The sequence below is a fragment of the Malus domestica genome, chromosome 11 (assembly GCF_042453785.1).
Source record: "Malus domestica chromosome 11, GDT2T_hap1".
NCBI classification, from domain to species: domain Eukaryota; kingdom Viridiplantae; phylum Streptophyta; class Magnoliopsida; order Rosales; family Rosaceae; genus Malus; species Malus domestica.
The window spans coordinates 15,697,041-15,716,948 of NC_091671.1; the positions used below are offsets into that span (position 1 = coordinate 15,697,041).

Sequence of the window (19,908 nt, forward strand, 5' to 3'; positions counted from 1 at the left end):
ATCAATAAAAACAATAACAAACTTGTCAAGATATTCCTGGAATACTTCATTCATCAATCTCATGAAAGCTGCAGGAGCGTTCGTTAATCCAAATGGCATCACCAAAAACTCATAATGCCCATAACGAGTCCTGAAAGCTGTTTTATGAACATCCTCATCTTTAATCTTTAATTGATAATACCCAGACCTCAAATCGATCTTAGAAAACACACAGGCACCTTTGAGCTGATCAAACAAATCATCTATACGAGGCAAGGGATAACGGTTTTTAATCGTCACCCGATTCAATTGCCTGTAATCAATGCACAATCTCAAAGTTCCATCTTTCTTTCTTACAAACAACACTGGAGCTCCCCAAGGTGAAGAACTAGGCTGAATGAAACCTTTATCAATTAACTCTTGCAATTGAATTTTCAACTCTCTTAATTCCGCTGGTGCCATTCTATAAGGAGCCAAAGAGATAGGGTTCGTACCTGGAAGCAAATCAATCGAAAATTCCACATCTCTATCTGGAGGCAACCCAGGTAAATCATCTGGAAATACATCAGGATAGTGTCTGACTACTCCGACTTCCTCCACACTACCGGAATCAACATCATTCAAAACCACATGTGCCAAGTATCCCTGACAACCCTTGGATAACAATTTCTTCGCCCTTATGGCGGAAATAACACCATGCCTCACCCCACTTCTTTCACCCACAAAAGTAACCTCAGGTAGTCCAGGACGAAGAAAAGTAACTGATTTCCCGTAACAATCTATATGGGCGCGATTATAATGCAACCAATCCGCCCCTAAAATCACATCAAAATCCACGATGTCTAATGGGATAAGATTAGCAGGCATAATGACATTATCTACCATCACTGGACACCCAGAGTAAAAACTATCAACATAACATTTATCCCCTCTAGGCATAGCAAACTCTAAATCAAACCCTAGAGGTGAAGGATGAGGTTGCGTTATTTGAGCAAATGTATGAGAAATCACAGAGTGTGTAGCACCACAATCAATCAAGACTTTAGCAAAATGACCAAGAACATTCAACGTACCCATAATCAAGTCTGGATGGTTCTGAGCATCTTGTAGCGATATGTGGTTAACACGTCCCTGAGCTGGCTGTCGTCCTCCACGACCTCTGCCACTCTGGTTACCTCGTCCCTGATGAGTACGTCCTTGACCTGTCTGGGCAGGCGGCCTAAACGACCCTGTACTACTAGCAGCAACTCCGCTCTGTTGGGGCTGGCCCCCCTGATACCACTGAGATCCGCTAGCTGGCATAGACGGATATGAAGTATAACCTCCCTGATCCTGAGAATATCCACTCTGAAAATAAGGATCCTGGGAATAGTGATACTGTCCCGGAGCATAAGGAGCAGCATCACCCTGATAGTGATAAGCACCACCACGACCACCCTGGCCATAACTGCCTGAATTAAAGTTCTGTTGAGTCGGTGCTGATGTTGGCATAACAGGCTGCTGGGGCCTCTGCTGATTCTGGGGACAATACATAGCTCTATGTCCTGTCTGACCACATGTAAAGCATGCACCACTGCTTCTCCTACATTCCCCATGATGTCGGAAATTACAACGGCGACATAACGGAGGACCCGAACTACCAGTACCACCAAAGCCTCTCTGACCAGAAAATCTAGGTCCATTACCAAACCTACCACCTCCTCTCCTCGGACCTGTGGCACTAAATCCACCACTGGAAGAACTCGAACTCATTCCACTTTTCTTGAAATTCTGCGTCTGACGAGGTCCTGGAATGGAAACACCTTTACCTTTCTCATTTTTCTTCTGACCATTACCCTTATCCTCTTCATCCTCACTGTCCGGAAGATTATCAGAGTCTTCCATCCTGACCAGAATCTCAAAATACTCATGATAATCGGCACAGGGAAGTGCATTGGCAAACGTTCTGTACTTCTTCTTAGATCCTAGCTTGAAACGACGAAGCATTTCTGCTTGATTACCCGCTAAATCAGAATCATAACGGGATAAATCAGTAAACTTTCTGTAGTACTCATGTGCAGACATATTCCTCTGCTTCAGACTGGTGAATTCCTGTTTCTTGCGATCTATATATTCCGGAGGAACAAATCTCTTCATAAAATTTTCCTTAAATACCTCCCATTCGGCTGCCCTTTCAGGTGCCATGTGCCTCGACTGATTTATCCACCACGCAGCTGGCTCACGGCCCAAAAACCAGGTGGTGGTCTCCACCCATCTATTAGCTGGCAGGTTTCCCTGACTTTGCATCACTTGAAAGGTCTGCTCAATTCGATCCAACCACTTTTCTGCCCCTTCATAACCTTCATTTCCCTCAAAAGTTTCCAGTTTCAGATTATACATCGTCTCTACGGGCGTTCTCTGAGGAGGACGGATATTAGCCTGAAAAGCTTGAGCCATTGCTGCCCCTAACTGAGTTATATCGGGGAAATTAGGCTCAGCAGCACGGCGAGGATCTCTACGAGGCGGCATAATTCTGACAGAAAACATAACAAAATCAATAGAAGAACTCATTAGTTATACAGGACTGCAACCTATGCTCTGATACCAAACTGACACACCCTAACCCGAAGACTAGGACGTGCTGGCCGTCACGTGAGTGTGACGTAACCATAACGCAAGCGGAAACGATTTAATAATAAAATACGAGTCAACGAAAACCACTAATTGCAGTTATTTACAACCGAGCATTCTATGTGCATAAGAGTGTACTAAACACACATAAACAGAGCATAAGCATCTAGGTGCAGTCAAGTAGGAACATAACTAATTTACAACACCCTCGGGTGAATCCTACATTTATTTAGTCTGTCAGAACGCCGAAGCAGTCTCGTAGGCCACCAACGCCTCAACTATCAACTAGAACCTGGAGGGGCGAAAAACAGAAAACGTGAGTGGGCGAAAATAAAGCTTTTCCAAAACATTTCATAAATCCACATTTATAACCCCTTTTTGGAAAACCTGTATACTTTCCCAGAAAAATAGTATATAGCATATATATCTCAACTGTCTCAATCATCAAACTTATAACAGATTCAATAAAGAATGTACCATGCCAATTTCAACAGTGTAGTATGAATGCATTAACATAATATAATCAGGTAAAAGAAATAATCAATCGGAGGCCCTCTAATAGCCCTGAACGATTGAACCTAGAGCTCAACATCTATCAATCTCACTCTCTGCCGGAGTCACTCCGCGTGACCTGTCCGGCCTTCTGCACATAAGTCGGAACCACCTAATGTAGTCTGAACGACTCATGGTAATATTCGCTCTAGTGCTTCTCTCATCAATCATCTGTATACAATAACCTAAGGTCACCCACCAGTCATAATCTCACTAACACTCTACGACTGGCCCGTCGTACCCACTCCGCGTGGACTGTACGACCAGCATCTACTTGGATCCAAGGCGAGCGTGCGATGCGGTGAATACTATAAGCACTAAACCATGGTGCAGGATATGAGCTCAATATATCATCATCCTCAACATAACAGTAATTAAATACTTACCTGTGCGTCCACAGCACCATCATACATATATGCATCATACGACAGTTCATAATATCCATAACATTCTATGCATGGCAATCACATCATATTTCATTTCATTTCAATATATTTTTCATTTAAATTTGATTTCTGGGGAAATCGAGTATATAGGTATATATATATAGAAAGCAATGCCCACTCACTGGTATGTCGCCGGGTCGTAACCCCCTTGACGCCCCTGGATGTGCTCGTCCTCGTTATAAGTTCCACCTAGAAGTGAAATAACTTAAAACAATCATTTAACGCACAATTAACGCACCTAAACCAAACTAGGTAATAAATTCTTCATACGATGCTCAAATTGGGTATATGAATATACCACAGTGACCTACACAACCTCAGGATCATCCCCATATTTTTAAAATAATTTTTGGAGTCCTCACGCGCCCCCACGCGCCTGACGTGGCACGGACCTACGCGCGGCCCACGCGCAGCCACGTGCCAGGCACACTGACGGCACAGTGAACGGCGTTAGGGAATATTCCGTTAAATCCTAGCATTTTCCGTTAAATATCCAACGGTAACGGTAACGGCGTTGGCATATTCCGTCAGTTTTGACGGAATATTCCCTGTCTTCTCCGGCGAGTCGCCGGTCGCCGGCGACTGTTCGCCGGTTTCTGGAAAATTTTCAAATCCACTATTCTCCTTCGTTTTTCAACCAATTTCTTCGCATTTTATACCAAAATGAAGCATTTAACATGTACTAACACGTTGGAAGGGTTTTAAGGCCTAAAAACAACAAGATCAAACCTTTCAAAATTCTTCAATTTCGGCCAAACTCGAACCCGACGATCCCGACGTCCATTTTGTTCAAACGAGGCACTCCGAGCCTCCTTGGAACTTCCTAAGACTCGTGGTGATCTTTGTTTAACCTAAAACACAACCAAAATTAAGTTCGTGAACAGTGCCATTACACGGGGTGTTTTAAAACTAGGGTTCTCGAAATAGAACTTACCTAAAACTGGTATTCCCGTGCTCGTGAGGTCCTAAGGAGTGTCGTGGTGATCTTAGATCGGACGTTGGTGTAGGATTGTGATTGTTCTTGGTGTTTGTCCGAGAGCTTGAGAGAGTTCGAGAGTAAGAGAGAGAGAGTGATACTGAAATGAAGAAAGAGAGAGAGAGTGAAGGGAGATGAGAGAGAGACATCCCACGGGTTTTGGGGAGGGATTTAGGGGGTAGGACCCCACCCTAAGTCCAAACACAAATTAAATTAACACATACTAATATAATTCTAACCCTAGTTTAGGATCTTAGTGTAAAACAAATACCAAATTTACGCACCTTAATCCCGTTTAAGGGCGTTTTAGTAATTTCACGTCCTCGGTATTTAGTAACTCTGGGACGGGCTGTGACAGTAGAAAAGATAATTCACATTTAAAATTTAAGTTGGGTATATAAATAGGTTATATGGGTTTAAATAAAATTTTCTTTAATGATATTGATATTGTTAATATGGCATTCAAATCGCTGTGTATATCATAAATATTTGTTTAGATAATGTTAATATGGCATTCAAATTGCTCTGTTTATTGTAGTAGGTCATTTTCGACATGCTCATATTCATCCGATTTTAATCAATTGATACCAAAAACCCCGCAAAATGTAAATAGAAGCTCCCTTACATGAAAAAGGAATGCATTTTTTCTACACTTAGTGCATTTACATTTTTATTATCGTTTTCGTTCATCGATTTTGTCTTTACAGATCTTGGCACAGTCCCTCGCTTATCTCAATGTCCTATGTGGGTTTGTTCCAGTTTGAATTATAATTCAAACATACTATTTTACCTATTTGCCCCTTTTAATTAAATTGTTTTCTTCAGGGATGAAATGTAAAGAGAGGCATATTAGTGGTATTCATCAAAATAGGGTGTTCGCTTTATATATATAAATTATGCACGATAATTCTACAATGATTGAGTTTCTTAAGGGGTTATGTGCGAACTTTCAACATAGACCGTCTAGAAAGAAAGAGAGAGAGAGAGCACGAAGATGTCTAGCGAGGGTGGTGGACATTGCTGGAGAATACAGTCCGCATTCTCCTTCGCCATCTTCTCCTTATTCACAAACCCACAAAATTACCCATACTCACTACTCCAAAGCCCAAAAGCTCAGTAATCTAGAATTTTTGTATTCAAATTGAAGTTTCATGTAGATAATATCGTTTATTAAATTAGAGCGAAAACGCCAGGTAGAAAGCCCACTCATTATAGAAGCTCCCTTACATGAAAAAATAATGCATTTTTTTACACTTAGTGCATTTACATTTTTATTTCGTCCATTGTTTTTTGTGTTTGCGGGTCTTGGCACAGTTACTCACTTGTATTTTTTTAGTTTACTTTCATTTATTGTCAATAAATTTGGTGGAGGAGGGATGGACAAGGAGTTTCCGAGTGTCGCACACCTCTCTTGCCGAAAGGGCTAATTTTACCTAATCTTTCTTCATTTGAAAAGAAAAAAAAAATTACATTTCAAACTAGTTTTTTTATAAGAAAATAGAAAAAAAAAATATAGTTTGGATTGAAAACTGTCTGGCAATATAGCACCTCAATCAAATTTCAATCCACAATTTCCTAATTATGAGCATCATACTTTTTTTTTTGTCTATGAGCATCATACTTGCACGAGAGCTCTTTTTGAGGTCCGACATTCTCGTCAGTTCAGAATTTTAGGGTAGTAGAGTATCAGATACTCATTATTCCTCTTGCAAGTACTCATTATCTCTTATTCTGATGTTGATTGGGCTGGTTGTCTAGATACTTGGTGCTCAACTACTTGTTATCTTGTTTATTTGAGTTCTAATCTCATCTTCTGGTACTCCAAAAAGTAGCCTACTATTTCCCACTCCAATGCTGAATTTGAATATCTACCTTGATCATGCGTGTGCTGAAGCCACTTAGGTTTGCTTTCTTCTTCGTGAGCTTGGGCTTCGATTTCCTTCTTCTATTTTATTACATATTGTGATAGTTTGAGTATCACCTATCTTGCTGGTAATGAAGTCCATTATGCTTGCATACTTCACATCGAACTCGATTATGACTTTGTTCATGAAAAGGTTGCTATTGGTAGGCCTTACGTTTGTTATATTCCCTCTACTGACCAACCCGTTGATATTATCACTAAGGCCCTTCATCATCCTCATCATGGATTCCTTTGTTCCAAACTTGTCCGATCAGGCTCGTCCAATTTGCGAGATGTTAGATTATCCATAATTACTCTGTAATCATCTCCCTAATTGTAGCTTGTATTATAAAAATGTAATTACAATTGTAATTAGTGTAGGATTCCCACGTACATGGGTTAATATAGGCCTATATATTGTAATAGTTTTCATACATTACAAAGGGTCATAATTCTATACTATATTAGAAAGAGAAACAATTTTTGCACACCTTTATTTTTACGTTTGAAAACCCTTTTCCAATTATTAGATTGAAAATTAAAAAAACAAAAGCGAGAATCAAGGGAACGTGCAAATGTAAAAATGGTGCGTAGTTTGGATAAAAAAAAAAAAAAGTTTTAACGAAAAGTTTCCGGTACTGTTCACTTTAACGAAAAACCATATTTTTACACTAAAAGGTCAATCATGGTACTATTCACCTTACCTTTTATATTGTCCTTATTATTATAACTCAAAGTTTTCAAATCATTTTCATTAGTTTTTCTAAAAAAAAATGGTGCGTAGAATCATTCTACTATTAATAATATACTTACTTGGACCGAAAAAAAAAAGTGATATACTTACTATTTAGTTGTATCATTATTTGTACTATCTCTCTAATAGATGTAGGATTCACCCATGCATATAGATCTTATCTCTATTAGAAAAATTGTACAAATGATGGTACAAATAGATGGTAAAAATAATATTTTGAAAATAAAAATATAATTGCTGGAATATGCTTTCCTCAATAACGTACATACAATTCCAAACAACTTTGACCCAGTTATATCCCATTCTATCCCACACGCAGGTTTCTAAGACAATCTGCAAAGCACCAGCTATATCTCATGCAGTGGTCAGGTCGAATATGATAACCCGTAACAACAATTACGTACACAAAAACAGCATTCAGTTCACAACGTTAACCAGAAAACGAATATCTATCTATTATCTATCTATTATATATAAAGAGAATGGAAAAGGTGAATAATGATTTGGTGTCATCATGTTTCAACAAAAATATTTGGATAAAAATACCCCAAAAATAAAAAACTGCAAAGACATCCCAAAATAATGCATCAAATAAGGCAGGAGCATTTTCATCATTTTAATAGTATTTTTTTTAATAATTTACTTTTTTATGCTTTTTTTTAATTGTACCTCACAATAGACTAGTAATAATGTGATTCAATTTCTGTATTTTTAAACACGTTCAAAACATCTTAAGAGATGTGTAATGCCGATTATAAAAAAAGTTTTTCACACGTGGATAACAATGTGATTAAATATGTTGTCAAATGATTGTTTGTTTTTTTTTTAACAAATGATATTATCTATACTAAGGGGGAGGGGGTAGGCTTAGCCTCACAATTGGCTAGCAATAATGTGATTCAATCAGTTATTTATTAAATATTATTTTCTCTATTTTTAAACATGTTCAAAACATCTTAAGAGTCGCGTAATGCCAGTTATAAAAAAAAAGATCTTTCGCACACAGATAATAATGTGATTAAATTAATTGTCAAATGGTTTTTTTTTAATAAATGATATTATCTATACTAAGGGGGAAGGGGGTGGGTTTAGCCTCATAATAGGCTAGCAATTGGTTTATGTGAATTCAGCTGTTTTAATTGGTTTATGAGAGGTTTTTTCTAGTATGATATAAAATTATTCATTTACTTCAAATATTTGACTTTGCTTTTGTCAATTTACGCATATAAATACATTTAAAACATGTAAGTCGCGAGTAACACGTTGTAATTCAAAAACTGTCTTCTGCACGTGCGTAAGTGTGTGCATGAAGGCTAGTATATAAGAAAACTACTTCGTTGGCATAATTTTATTTTATTTTTATAAAAGCGATGTTGAAGAATGAGGTTTTGAACTCGATACCTAATCTAAAGAATATAATTAATCTTGCAATGGGAACAAATAACTCCTTAATTAGTATTAAACAAAAGTGATTACAAATGTGTTGAAAATCATGGATCAGGATCCTCTCCTAAACAGATGAAAAGGATCCTCCTGATCAGGCCCATCGGGCCGTTCAATTTTTATCCAACGACTATAATTATTATAATTTTTAGAGGGACCCTCTGTTTGTAGCCGTTGGATAAAAGTTGAACGGCCCGATGGACCTAGTCAGGAGGATCCTCTCCATCTGCTCAGGAGAGGATCCTGATCCGAAAATCATTATCCCTTTTTTTCCTCACGTACGCGTTGAACCAGCCACTCACGTATTTGATGATACGATTGTTGACAACAAGTTGATTTTGGGTGTCGGCATTTTGGGTGCAAACCTCTCGAACTAGCTTTAGTTTGATTAGCTGTCCAGGATGTGATAATCGATTTGGAGATAAGTTCACTTTCATGTGTTCAAAGTACCTATCTGGATGATGACGTGGTTCATGATCTGTGTGGGAATAATTCATTATTATATATTAATATGGTTTAACGAATCTGGATGATGATGTGGTTCATGATCTATGTGGGAATGATTCATTGGATTATATATAATATAGTTGAACCTATTCTGGATGATGACGTGGTTCATGATGTGTGTGGGAATGATTCATTTGCTTATAGTCTTCCTTCGGTTTCACATGAAGGAAAACGAAGTTCAAAAAAGATACATGATAAATAAATAAGTACATTCTTATCAATCTCATGTGCAATTCAAATACAGAGAAGTTAATGTATGGTGGAATAGAATGAAAATCAAGCAAAAGTCATCAATTTAGTAGCGAGAAATTTTTGAATACTTAAAATTTTATGTTTGATTTGGGCCCGACTTTTACAAAGATAATGACATCACGAGTCCATCTTTAACCTTACTATGACATATGGAGTTTTTCTGGTCTAATTCTATCGTTTACATTCCCTTATCGCCATTCTAAATTTTCTTGACACTCTTGATTTTTTTTTTTGTTGAATTTTTTTCATATTCAAACTTTCTAGGCCTAAGAGGCATTATATAAACCACCTTTACAATGTTAGAGTTTGTTATCTTTCTGTTGACTCTAAAAACAAGGCATTATATAAAAGCAAGCCGGGTAATTAAGAGTTAACTACGTCATTCTTGTGAATGTGGTCGTACCAACTCGTGACCGACCTATGAGTAGAATAGATGTGGTGGTGATAGTGTCGAATGTGCTGTTGACTTTTACACTTGAGCGACTACGGCTGAGGCGGAAACACCTCTCGACCTAGGATTCTAGAACCTAAAGACAAGGTTGCTTAATTCACTACGAAGTTCAAGCTCTTCTGCACGGGGGTTTGGTAGCTTCGATTATATTCGTGAGAAGTATAAGTGCGCCGAATCGGTATCAAGCTACACAAGCAAATATACGCAAGGGAAATGAGTGTATTTATGGTGAACATGGTTCAGCCGCCTGAATGTCGAACTATGAAGTGCATGTGGAGTACCCGATCATAGAACACCTCACTTCGTTAGGGGGCTAATGAAGTGACCTCTTTAGGTGAAAAGAATTGAAAATTCTTCATCGGCCGAAAATTGGATAGATAACCAACCAACCAGAAGTAGTGTTATTAACTTAAACTGAAGATGCTCCTAAATCTCTTGATTCTACCGCTACAATGCTACTAATCCAAACTAAAGATGTCATAGGTTGTCAACTAGTGTTGTACTTATCCAACTGAAAATTTATTGAATATTATAATATTTAATTTCAAAATATTGAATGGAAAAATTAATCTAGTGAAGTGTAGTGTCTGATGGAAACAATTGCATTATATTACTTATGTTTGGGATGTGTAATTTGGTGAGTGGTGTAGGTTATGCAAAGTTACATCTTTTCACCAAACAACACAATGTGGGTTCTATATAAACCGCACAAATTATGTTGCATATAATATAGAGAATCTTTCCTACGTGTGCCAGAGAAATAGGGTTTCCTTATTATGTTTCTCTCATTCTTCGTTTGTCAAATTTTGAGTCGTGTCTTGAGTGACAGATTATATAAATTCCGTCAAAGTCCGAAGATTGCGGTACTGCTTCAACTTCGGATTATAGATTGTTGAAGCATGGGAGACGGACGCCTACCGAACTACAAACACAAGAGTAGAGGTGAAATGCTGTCTTTAGGACATTACATTTATGCAAGCCTTAATCTTCAAGTTTGTCAGTTTTTCTTACTTTCTCTCTAAGGTTTAGCGTTATACTAATCTTGTACATAATCTATCACCCCCTTCAACATGAAGTTGCATTATGTGTGTTCAACACACAATGAAGCAAAAGTATTTGCGTGATCAAAATGCAAAATCAAAATTGAGTAACTGACGTGATAAATAATATATATGTATACGTTTTTCACTTCATTAAAAGCGTTTTTATCACAAATGGTTTCTGAGATTGATCAAACTCATCATTTTGGTACTTCACTTTCAAAATCAATCAATGTCGTCCCTGACATTCACTACAAGACATCAATTTGGTCCTTCCGTTAAGATTTCATCAACTATTCTACTAATTTGTATGTGGGACCCACAAATCCAATGAAATGGTGACACTTGGATTACACAAAATAACGGTTTTTTTCTCAAATGGTCCCTGACATTGATCCAACTTCTCATTTTGGTTCTTGAGTTTCAAGATTCGATAAGTTTGGTCCTTGACTTTCAGTACCGCACGTCAATTTAATCCTTCTGTTAAAATTTCATAATATTTTTTGTCCCACTAATCCAATCATATGGCGCCATGTGGATTAACTACAAGAAAATATTTTTTTGAAGATTTAAAACTAAAAGTAAAATAAGAAACTAAAAACCAAAACTAAAAGAAAATAAATCATCCTCTTGTTCATCAGGGTATGCTAAAAAGGAGTTTTTTTTTTATAGTTAATGCACGTGGAGCCATATGATTGGATTAGTGTGACCACATTAGCACACAAACGAAAAATATTAATGAAATTTTAAACGGAATGACTAAATTGATGTGCGGTAGTGAAAGTCAGGGACCAAATTTATCAATTTTTGAAACTTAGGGACCAAAATAAGGAGTCGGATCAATGTCAGGTAACATTCGTGATAAAACCTCATATTTTGTGTAATCCATGTGTAACTATTTCATTGGATTTGTGGGTCCCACATACAAACTAACAGAATAGTTGACAGAATCTTAAAGGAAGAACCAAATTGATGTTAGGTAGTGAATGTCAGGGACGACATTGATTGATGAGACACTTTGGATGTGATCCCTAGCTATCAATATTCTTTGATTGAAACTTTGTTAGTTTTTAGTTTTTGATTGAGGTCCCTGACATTAATGTAATAATGTAAGTTACTATATTTTTTTAATTAAAAATTAAAAATTGAAATTTGTAATTGTTTATATTAATGAGATTTTAAATAAAACCCATAATTTATGGGATTAAAATAATAAAATATAAATTATACTCTCTATTATATTGTGTGTGTGTGTGTGTGTGTGTGTATACATATATGTATGGGTACATTACCAAAATTAACAAAAAAAGTTATTGTACCAAAACATGGATACATTTTCAAATCAACGAAAAAGAATGTACCCATATAAGTTTAAACATGGATTAAAAAATTTGAATGGATTTTATATTAAAAAAAGGGTACATTTTACATATAACAAATTGATATATTTGAGAATGGGTACATTTAAGATTAAAAAAATTGAAAAATTATATGAATGGGTACATTTAAGATTAAAAAATTGAGAATCTTTTTATATATAAAAAAAACTAATAGGTACAAACTTAATTTAATTTAATTTTTTATTATTTTGGAAATGTTTGAATTGAAAATTAATTAGAAGTTTAATAGAGGTGTGAGTATTAAACCCTAAATTAATTACTAATAGTTATATTAAAAAATTATATAATAAACATGTAAATTCATTATCACATTAATGCTAAGGACTTGAATCAAAATTTGAGAACTAATAAGGTCTTAGTTAATGAACAGTAAAAACTAGGGACCGAATATTAATTTTTCCTTGATTGATTTTGAAAATGAGAGACCAAAATGATAAGTTTGATCAATTTAAGGGACCATTCGTAATAAAAACCCTAATTAAAATACAAAAAAAAAAAGAAAAGAAGAAGTTTTTCAATTGTGCAGCAATAATTGGTTACCTAGGGTTTGAATGGGCATTATCCTTTCTCATCAAACTTCTGCAATCCCGTGAAGATATCATTCTTCCTTAAATCTAATATGACAAGAAGTTACATCATGAGCTGCTAAGGCAATATAGGCATTGCTTGCTGCTTGCACATTCACATTTGTGGCTTACTTTGTATTTGGAAAGTCCATTACGAAATTTGATCGCATCTTCCAAGTTATTATAAGACACCGCGTCGACAACTTTATTTAAAGTGACGGTCTTAAAATCGTAATTTTTAAGTTCTTAGCGGAAAGTAATACAACATTTGTCGATGAAATAAAGAAAGGAAAACAAAAGAAAAAAGAAGAGCAAAAATAGAAAAACTAATTTTAAAACCGATCAATCCAAGTGTGTGTTGTGCAGACTTCATTTTTAAACAATTTTATTACGGCCATGCTTGAACCATTCTTAATTAGGACATGTGTCATTTGTATTGGCAATGTGTTTGTAGCATCAACAGAACGTGGTCCTCTCAAATGTGCTCTACAATTCCATGGCGTTTTAAGACATGAAGTAAATGTGCGCTCATATGCATGGACTTTCACATTTAAAACGTGGATAACATGTCTTAAGGCAAAACTATCAAACGACGTCGACAAAAATGACTGCGGGCCTGCGGCTTCCTCACGTACCTTATATCATGAAAGTAACATGACGCGGCAAGCTATCATATGATTTCTTTGTGTAGTTAGTCAATTTCATCGATTGTATGTAGCATACAAACATGTCAATATCTGTCTCTATCAGATTTTTTTTTTGTCAAAAGGCAAACTTTATTAAATTCTAATAGGAATATTTACATCTTCAGCAAAAATATTAAATAAAAATTCCAGACCAATAGCATCCCAACGGAAGGCATCTCCAAGTGAGGCAACGTATGAGGCAACAGTGTGAAAGAGTACAAACACTTGGACCTCTACACTCATTCACATCCAAACATCACTCTAAATTGCTCTCAAAAAAATAAAAATACTCTACATCTATCTGCCTCTCTAGCCCTTTAGCTAGTGGAAACAAGGGCAAGAGACATGACCGGCAGATATAGACTTGAATGGCTGGTTGTTCTCATGCGGATTAATAAGGAAAAGAAGAAGCCAACAAGCATAAGTTTACACTATGTATAAGACCAGCTACATACATAGGCAAGAAACAAAAGTAAACACACCTCACTTAGACCATCTCCAATCCTGACCTAAAATCTAAAAATATTTAGCCCAGAAAATTTAAGTTTTAGCCCAGAAACAGTTTTTCTACTCCAATCCTTTTAGCCTAAAATTTTAGCCCCAGATTATCAAAAAATGAATTAAGGCTATTTTTTTTAAATTAACTTTTTAAAAAAAAAAATTATATAGACTATCCTAAATTAATTTTATGAACATTTTAACCTAAAAATATTTAAATTTTGATAAATTTTGAAAAATCACTAAATCAATACATGAAAATCATGATAAACCACATAAACTTAAAAATATTTAAATTTCGATAAATTTTGAAAAATCACTAAATCAATACATGAAAATCATGATAAACCACATAAACTTAAAAAAAAAAAAATTATTCTAGCTGTTGGAAAAAAATATTTAAATTCCGATAAATTTTAAGATTATTCTTGCCATTGGATTTAAATTTGGACCGTTAGATCTTTTTTTTTTACCGTTATATTTGATTATATTCGATTTAAGCCGTTGGATTCAATACAACAACAACAACAACAACAAAGCCTTTTCCCACTAAGTGGGGTCGGCTATATGAATCCTAGAACGCCATTGCGCTCGGTTTTGTGTCATGTCCTCCGTTAGATCCAAGTACTCATGTCTTTTCTTAGGGTCTCTTCCAAAGTTTTCCTAGGTCTTCCTCTACCCCTTCGGCCCTGAACCTCTGTCCCGTAGTCACATTTTCTTTGCACATGTCCAAACCACCGGAACCGATTTTCTCTCATATTTCCTTCAATTTTGGCTACTCCTACTTTACCTCGGATATCCTCATTCCCAATCTCATCCTTTCTCGTGTGCCCATACATCCCACGAAGCATCCTCATCTCCGCTACACCCATTTTGTGTACGTGTTGATGCTTCACCACCCAACATTCTGTGCCATACAACATCGCTGGCCTTATTGCCGTCCTATAAAATTTTCCCTTGAGCTTCAGTGGCCTACGACGGTCACACAACACGCCGGATGCACTCTTACACTTCATCCATCCAGCTTGTATTCTATGGTTGAGATCTCCATCTAATTCTCCGTTCTCTTGCAAGATAGATCCTAGGTAGCGAAAACGGTCACTTTTTGTGATCTTCGCTAGATTGCTCCGGTCATTAGTGTGGATAAGTATATAAATGGATAGAGATAGGGAAGCAAACACAAGATGTACGTGGTTCACCCAGATTGGCTACGTCCACGGAATAGAGGAGTTCTCATTAATTGTGAAGGGTTTACACAAGTACATAGGTTTAAGCTCTCATTTAGTGAGTACAAGTGAATGATTTAGTACAAATGACATTAGAAAATATTGTGGGAGAATGATCTCGTAACCACGAAACTTCTAAGTACCGGAGTGTGGTATCGTCTTGACTTGCCTTATTTGTTTCATAGGTAGATGTGGCATCTTCTCTGGAAGTACTCTTCCTCCATCCAGGGGTGGTATCTGTAACTGGTGGAGATGCACAAGGTAATGTATCAATTTCACTTGAAGCTTACTTGTAGTTTCAGGCTTGGTTAAGCGCGATACAAACCATGTAGTAGGAGTCCCCCAAGTCGTCGAGCTAGGGGATCTGCTGAAAGAGGTGACAGACAAGGTAAACAATCAGAGCTTCGGCTGATTGTTCACCTTCTCCCTATCTTGCAGGCAGCATGAAGGATAAAGAGAAGAAAAATGAGAAGAGATGATATGGGATACTTTAGCTTTTGAAGAAGTAACTTTCCACAGGCTTATTCTTGAACTGGGCTGGAGGGTTTTCTGGTTTCCTCCAGAGTATAAGGCCGACTGAAGAATTTGAGGGTCAAAACAAGTCCATCAAATCTAGAGTACGTTCGACCTTGCTGATATGGGATACTTTTGCTTTTGACAGAGTAGTGGATGTATCGGCACGTGTGCTGTTACGCTTGTCTCCACATGCTTCCTTGTATCCTTCTCACTTGCCCTATCTGTTCCTCAGGCAGATGCGGTATCTTCCCTGGAAGCATAAGATGTTGAAGATGAGTACTCGAGAGCAATGCCAGGTAAGTAATCAGGTAAGGGGTTCCAGGCAGTCAGTTCCTGGCTGGAAGCTTGATTCCAAGTGCTGACTGATTGCTCTCTTTCTCCTTGTCTTGCAGGTAAGAACAAGGCCAAAGGAAAAGACAGGGAAAAAGCATGATATGGGATACTCTTGCTTTTAACCCTGATGATATGAGATATTCTTGCTCTAGTATAGCTTGTTTACATAGGTATTATCGGGGGGAAAGAAAGCTGAATATTTCGAAAGGCTTCGTTGAGAGTGCCCTCTCAGATAAAAGGAAGGGTTGAGCATTTTTGCAGGTCTGCCTGTCCGTTGGGGATGGAGGTCGACATATATAGGAGTCTTCCTAACATCAAGTAATAATGTTATTCCTTTACCCTGCTTGGTCATAGCACGGTAGTGGGAGCTGCCAGCTTCACATGTTTTAACTCTGTCAGAGCACTTTGAAAAAGTGGTCTGTGATATCTGGAAAGCTGATGTTGCGTGTGAAGATTACAGACAAGCTTTATCCAATGAGATCCAGCTCTTAAAGTTGGGAAAGTGGTGCCTCTTCGGTTTTCGAACAAGCAATCCTGTCGGGGATCTGGCTCTCGAGATTCGGAGAACGATGCCTCTTCGATTTTTGAGAAAGCAATCCTGCTGGGGGTCTGGCTCTCGAGATTCGGATAGCGGTGTCTCTTCGATTTTTGAGAAAGTAATCATGTTGGGAGTCTGGCTCTCGAGATTCGGAGGGCGGTGCCTCTTCAATTTTGGAGCAAGCAATCTTGTTGGGAGTGTTTTCTCAAATGTGAGTAAAGGTTGGGCATGTTTGCTAGTCTACCTTGCCACGAAGCACAGAGGTTGACACACAGGGACTTTCCAATTATCCAGCAGTGGTACTGTTCCTTTACCTTCTCTTTGATTTTTGAGAAAGTAATCATGTTGGGAGTCTGGCTCTCGAGATTTGGAGGGCGGTGCCACTTCGATTTTGGAGCAAGCAATCTTGTTGGGAGTGTTTTCTCGAATGTGAGTAAAGGTTGGGCATGTTTGCTAGTCTACCTTGCCACGAAGCACAGAGGTTGACACATCGGGACTTTCCAATTATCCAGCAGTGGTATTGTTCCTTTACCCTTGTGGGTAATAATATGGTAGCTAGACCTTCAAAATTTATATGTCTAAACTTTGTTAGTGTTGTTTCTTTGCTATTCTTTTACCCTTCTTGGTCAGAGCGATGTAGTGGGAGCTGCAAGCTTCACGTGTCTCAACTTTGTCAGAGAACTTTGGCAAAGTTATCTGTGGTACCCATGAGCTACTGTTGCGTGTGGGAAATGGGTGATTGAACAGTACGATTCATGTGCTTTCTACTTCGCCAGAAATCTTCGACAGAATGCCTATAATTTCCGCAAAGTTGAGTGTGCGTGTGACAGGTGCTGACAAGGCTGGAAAAGTAGGTGCCTCTTCGATTTCTGAGATCGGCCCTCGTGGTCTCTGAGCAGCCCAGCTTTTGAGAAAGCAAGCCTCTTCGATTTCTGAGATTGGCCTTCGTGGTCTTTGAGCAGCCCAGCTTTTGAGAAAGCAAACACCTCTTCGATTTCTGAGATCGACCCTCGTGGTCTCTGAGCAACCCAGCTTTTGAGAAAGCAAACGCCTCTTTGATTTCTGAGCAGGCGCCTCTTCGATTTCTGAAGCTTCGTCGAGTGCAGATTTTTATACGGGCTGACATTAAGTTTCAAAGCACACTTGAATATCCACCAGTAGAAGCTCCATTCTTGCACTTCTAAGATCTTGATTTGTCCGACCTCTTCTCTCTTCAACACCTTTGAAAGTGTCTAGCCCCTCCGACCGTCGTTTTGACTTGAACCTTGTTGAAGAGGCAGCCCCGCCTTCTCCAGACAACATATGGCGCCCATCCTTCGTCTCCCATACTGGTCCTCTTACCGTTGGGGATTCCGTGATGAAGAATGATATGACCGCTGCGGTAGTGGCCAGGAACCTTCTCACTCCCAAAGATAACAGACTACTTTCCAAACGGTCTGATGAGTTGGCTGTTAAGGATTCTCTGGCTCTCAGTGTTCAGTGTGCAGGTTATGTGTCTAATATGGCCCAACGCCTATTTGCTCGAACCCGCCAAGTTGAATCATTGGCGGCTGAAGTGATGAGTCTCAAACAGGAGATTAGAGGGCTCAAGCATGAGAATAAACAGTTGCACCGGCTCGCACATGACTATGCTACAAACATGAAGAGGAAGCTTGACCAGATGAAGGAATCTGATGGTCAGGTTTTACTTGATCATCAAAGATTTGTGGGTTTGTTCCAAAGGCATTTATTGCCTTCGTCTTCTGGGGCTGTACCGTGTAATGAAGCTCCAAATGATCAACCTCTGATGCCTCCTCCTTCTAGGGTTCTGTCCAGTACTGAGGCACCGACTGATCCCCCTCCGGTGCCTTCTCTTTCTGGGGCTCTACCGACTGCTGAGACTTCTCCTAAGCAACCTTTGTGAAGGCTCCCTCTTGTTTGTTTATTTTGACTCAAGTATATGTACATATTTGTAACTTATCGGGGGTATCAATAAATAAGCTTTCCTTCATTTCAACGTATTGTGTTAAATACACCAAAGCCTTCTTCGCTAAGTTCTTGAATTTTCTTTTGTTGAAGCTTGTATGTTGAAGCTTTGTGAGTGGAGCATGTAGGTTGAGGTAGTGTTCCCTTAATTTCCTGAGTGAGGAAAACTTCTCGGTTGGAGACTTGGAAAATCCAAGTCACTGAGTGGGATCGGCTATATGAATCTTAGAACGCCATTCTGTTCTGTCCTGTGTCATGTTCTCTATTAGATCCAAGTACTCTAAGTCTTTTCTTAGGGTCTCTTCCAAAGTTTTCCTAGGTCTTCCTCTACCCCTTCGGCCCTGAACCTTTGTCCCATAGTCGCATCTTCTCGGTTGGATTCAATAAATATATAAATATATAAATATAAAACAAAAAATAAATTGAATGTGGACCGTTGGATTAACCAACGGTCCAATTACCACCACCACCCGATGAAGAAAAGTAGCCGTTGGCTACAAGACAAGACCCACTTTTCACTCTCATCCGTGGATCCCAGCAGCTTTTGTGGGCCAAATTTGTGGCCTATATTTACCTTCATTTTAAGTTTTAGGTTTTAGGTTTGGTTTAGGTTTTGGGTTGGAGTGGATTTGGGGGGGGGAAGGGGAAAATTTAGGTTATAAGCCACCATTGGAGATGGTCTTACTGCATGCCAACAATAGAGAGGAGTTAAAGGACCCACCTTGATATATGTATTATGTAGGGTGCGGCCGAGATCTCGAATCCATCTCATACTGGGTTTGCTACTTACTAGCCAAAAACTAGGGTTTCAAGTCATAAAGCCTTTACGGTTGGATTGAGTTCGATGAATTCGACCGACCTTTTTGGATCAAGATAAGCAAATTAATATACTACAGCCAAGTACCAAAAAGACGAAAAAAGCACCCAAAGAACTTATACGTATTTTAAGAGTATTTCGTTAATTAGTTTATAAAGAAAAAAACACTATAATTTCTAGTTGCTATTGGTCATTTCTTTTTGTAGTCAGTGTACGTGTATCCGTAGAGTCAGCAACCAATTGAGTGAAGAAAGAAGGATATGCACCTACGAAGCCGGCTTGTAAGGGAAAGGTGTCCAAAATCTTCCATGGCAAAAGAGGCGCAAAGAAATCCTCCACGACAGCTTTCGACATGAAATGAACCATGCTCATTACAACTATGGTCGCATACCACTTCTCCAACTTCACAAAATTATCCGTGAACTACTTGAAGAAGGGGATTAGTATGTC

The 19,908-nt window shown here is 38.1% G+C and overlaps 1 protein-coding gene across 3 annotated transcripts in view; it reads right to left on the bottom strand.

Moving 5' to 3' along the window:
- LOC139189291 (uncharacterized) overlaps positions 1 to 19,908 on the bottom strand; it is a 60,945-nt gene that overhangs the window by 4,668 nt on the left and 36,369 nt on the right. Inside the window, exons 1-5 of one of the 3 annotated variants that reach the window (XM_070807947.1) lie at positions 4,522 to 4,661; positions 4,317 to 4,438; positions 3,710 to 3,776; positions 2,813 to 2,881; positions 1,053 to 2,491 (exon numbers count right to left, since the gene is read on the bottom strand). In XM_070807947.1, the coding sequence (XP_070664048.1) occupies positions 1,053 to 2,487 (1,435 nt within the window). In that variant the 5' untranslated portion in view covers positions 2,488 to 2,491; positions 2,813 to 2,881; positions 3,710 to 3,776; positions 4,317 to 4,438; positions 4,522 to 4,661. Of the gene's footprint in view, positions 1 to 1,052; positions 2,492 to 2,646; positions 2,882 to 3,709; positions 3,777 to 3,885; positions 3,950 to 4,316; positions 4,439 to 4,521; positions 4,662 to 19,908 lie in introns of those variants that run through there. The other 2 variants (XM_070807948.1, XR_011573050.1) reach the window with 2 other exon arrangements.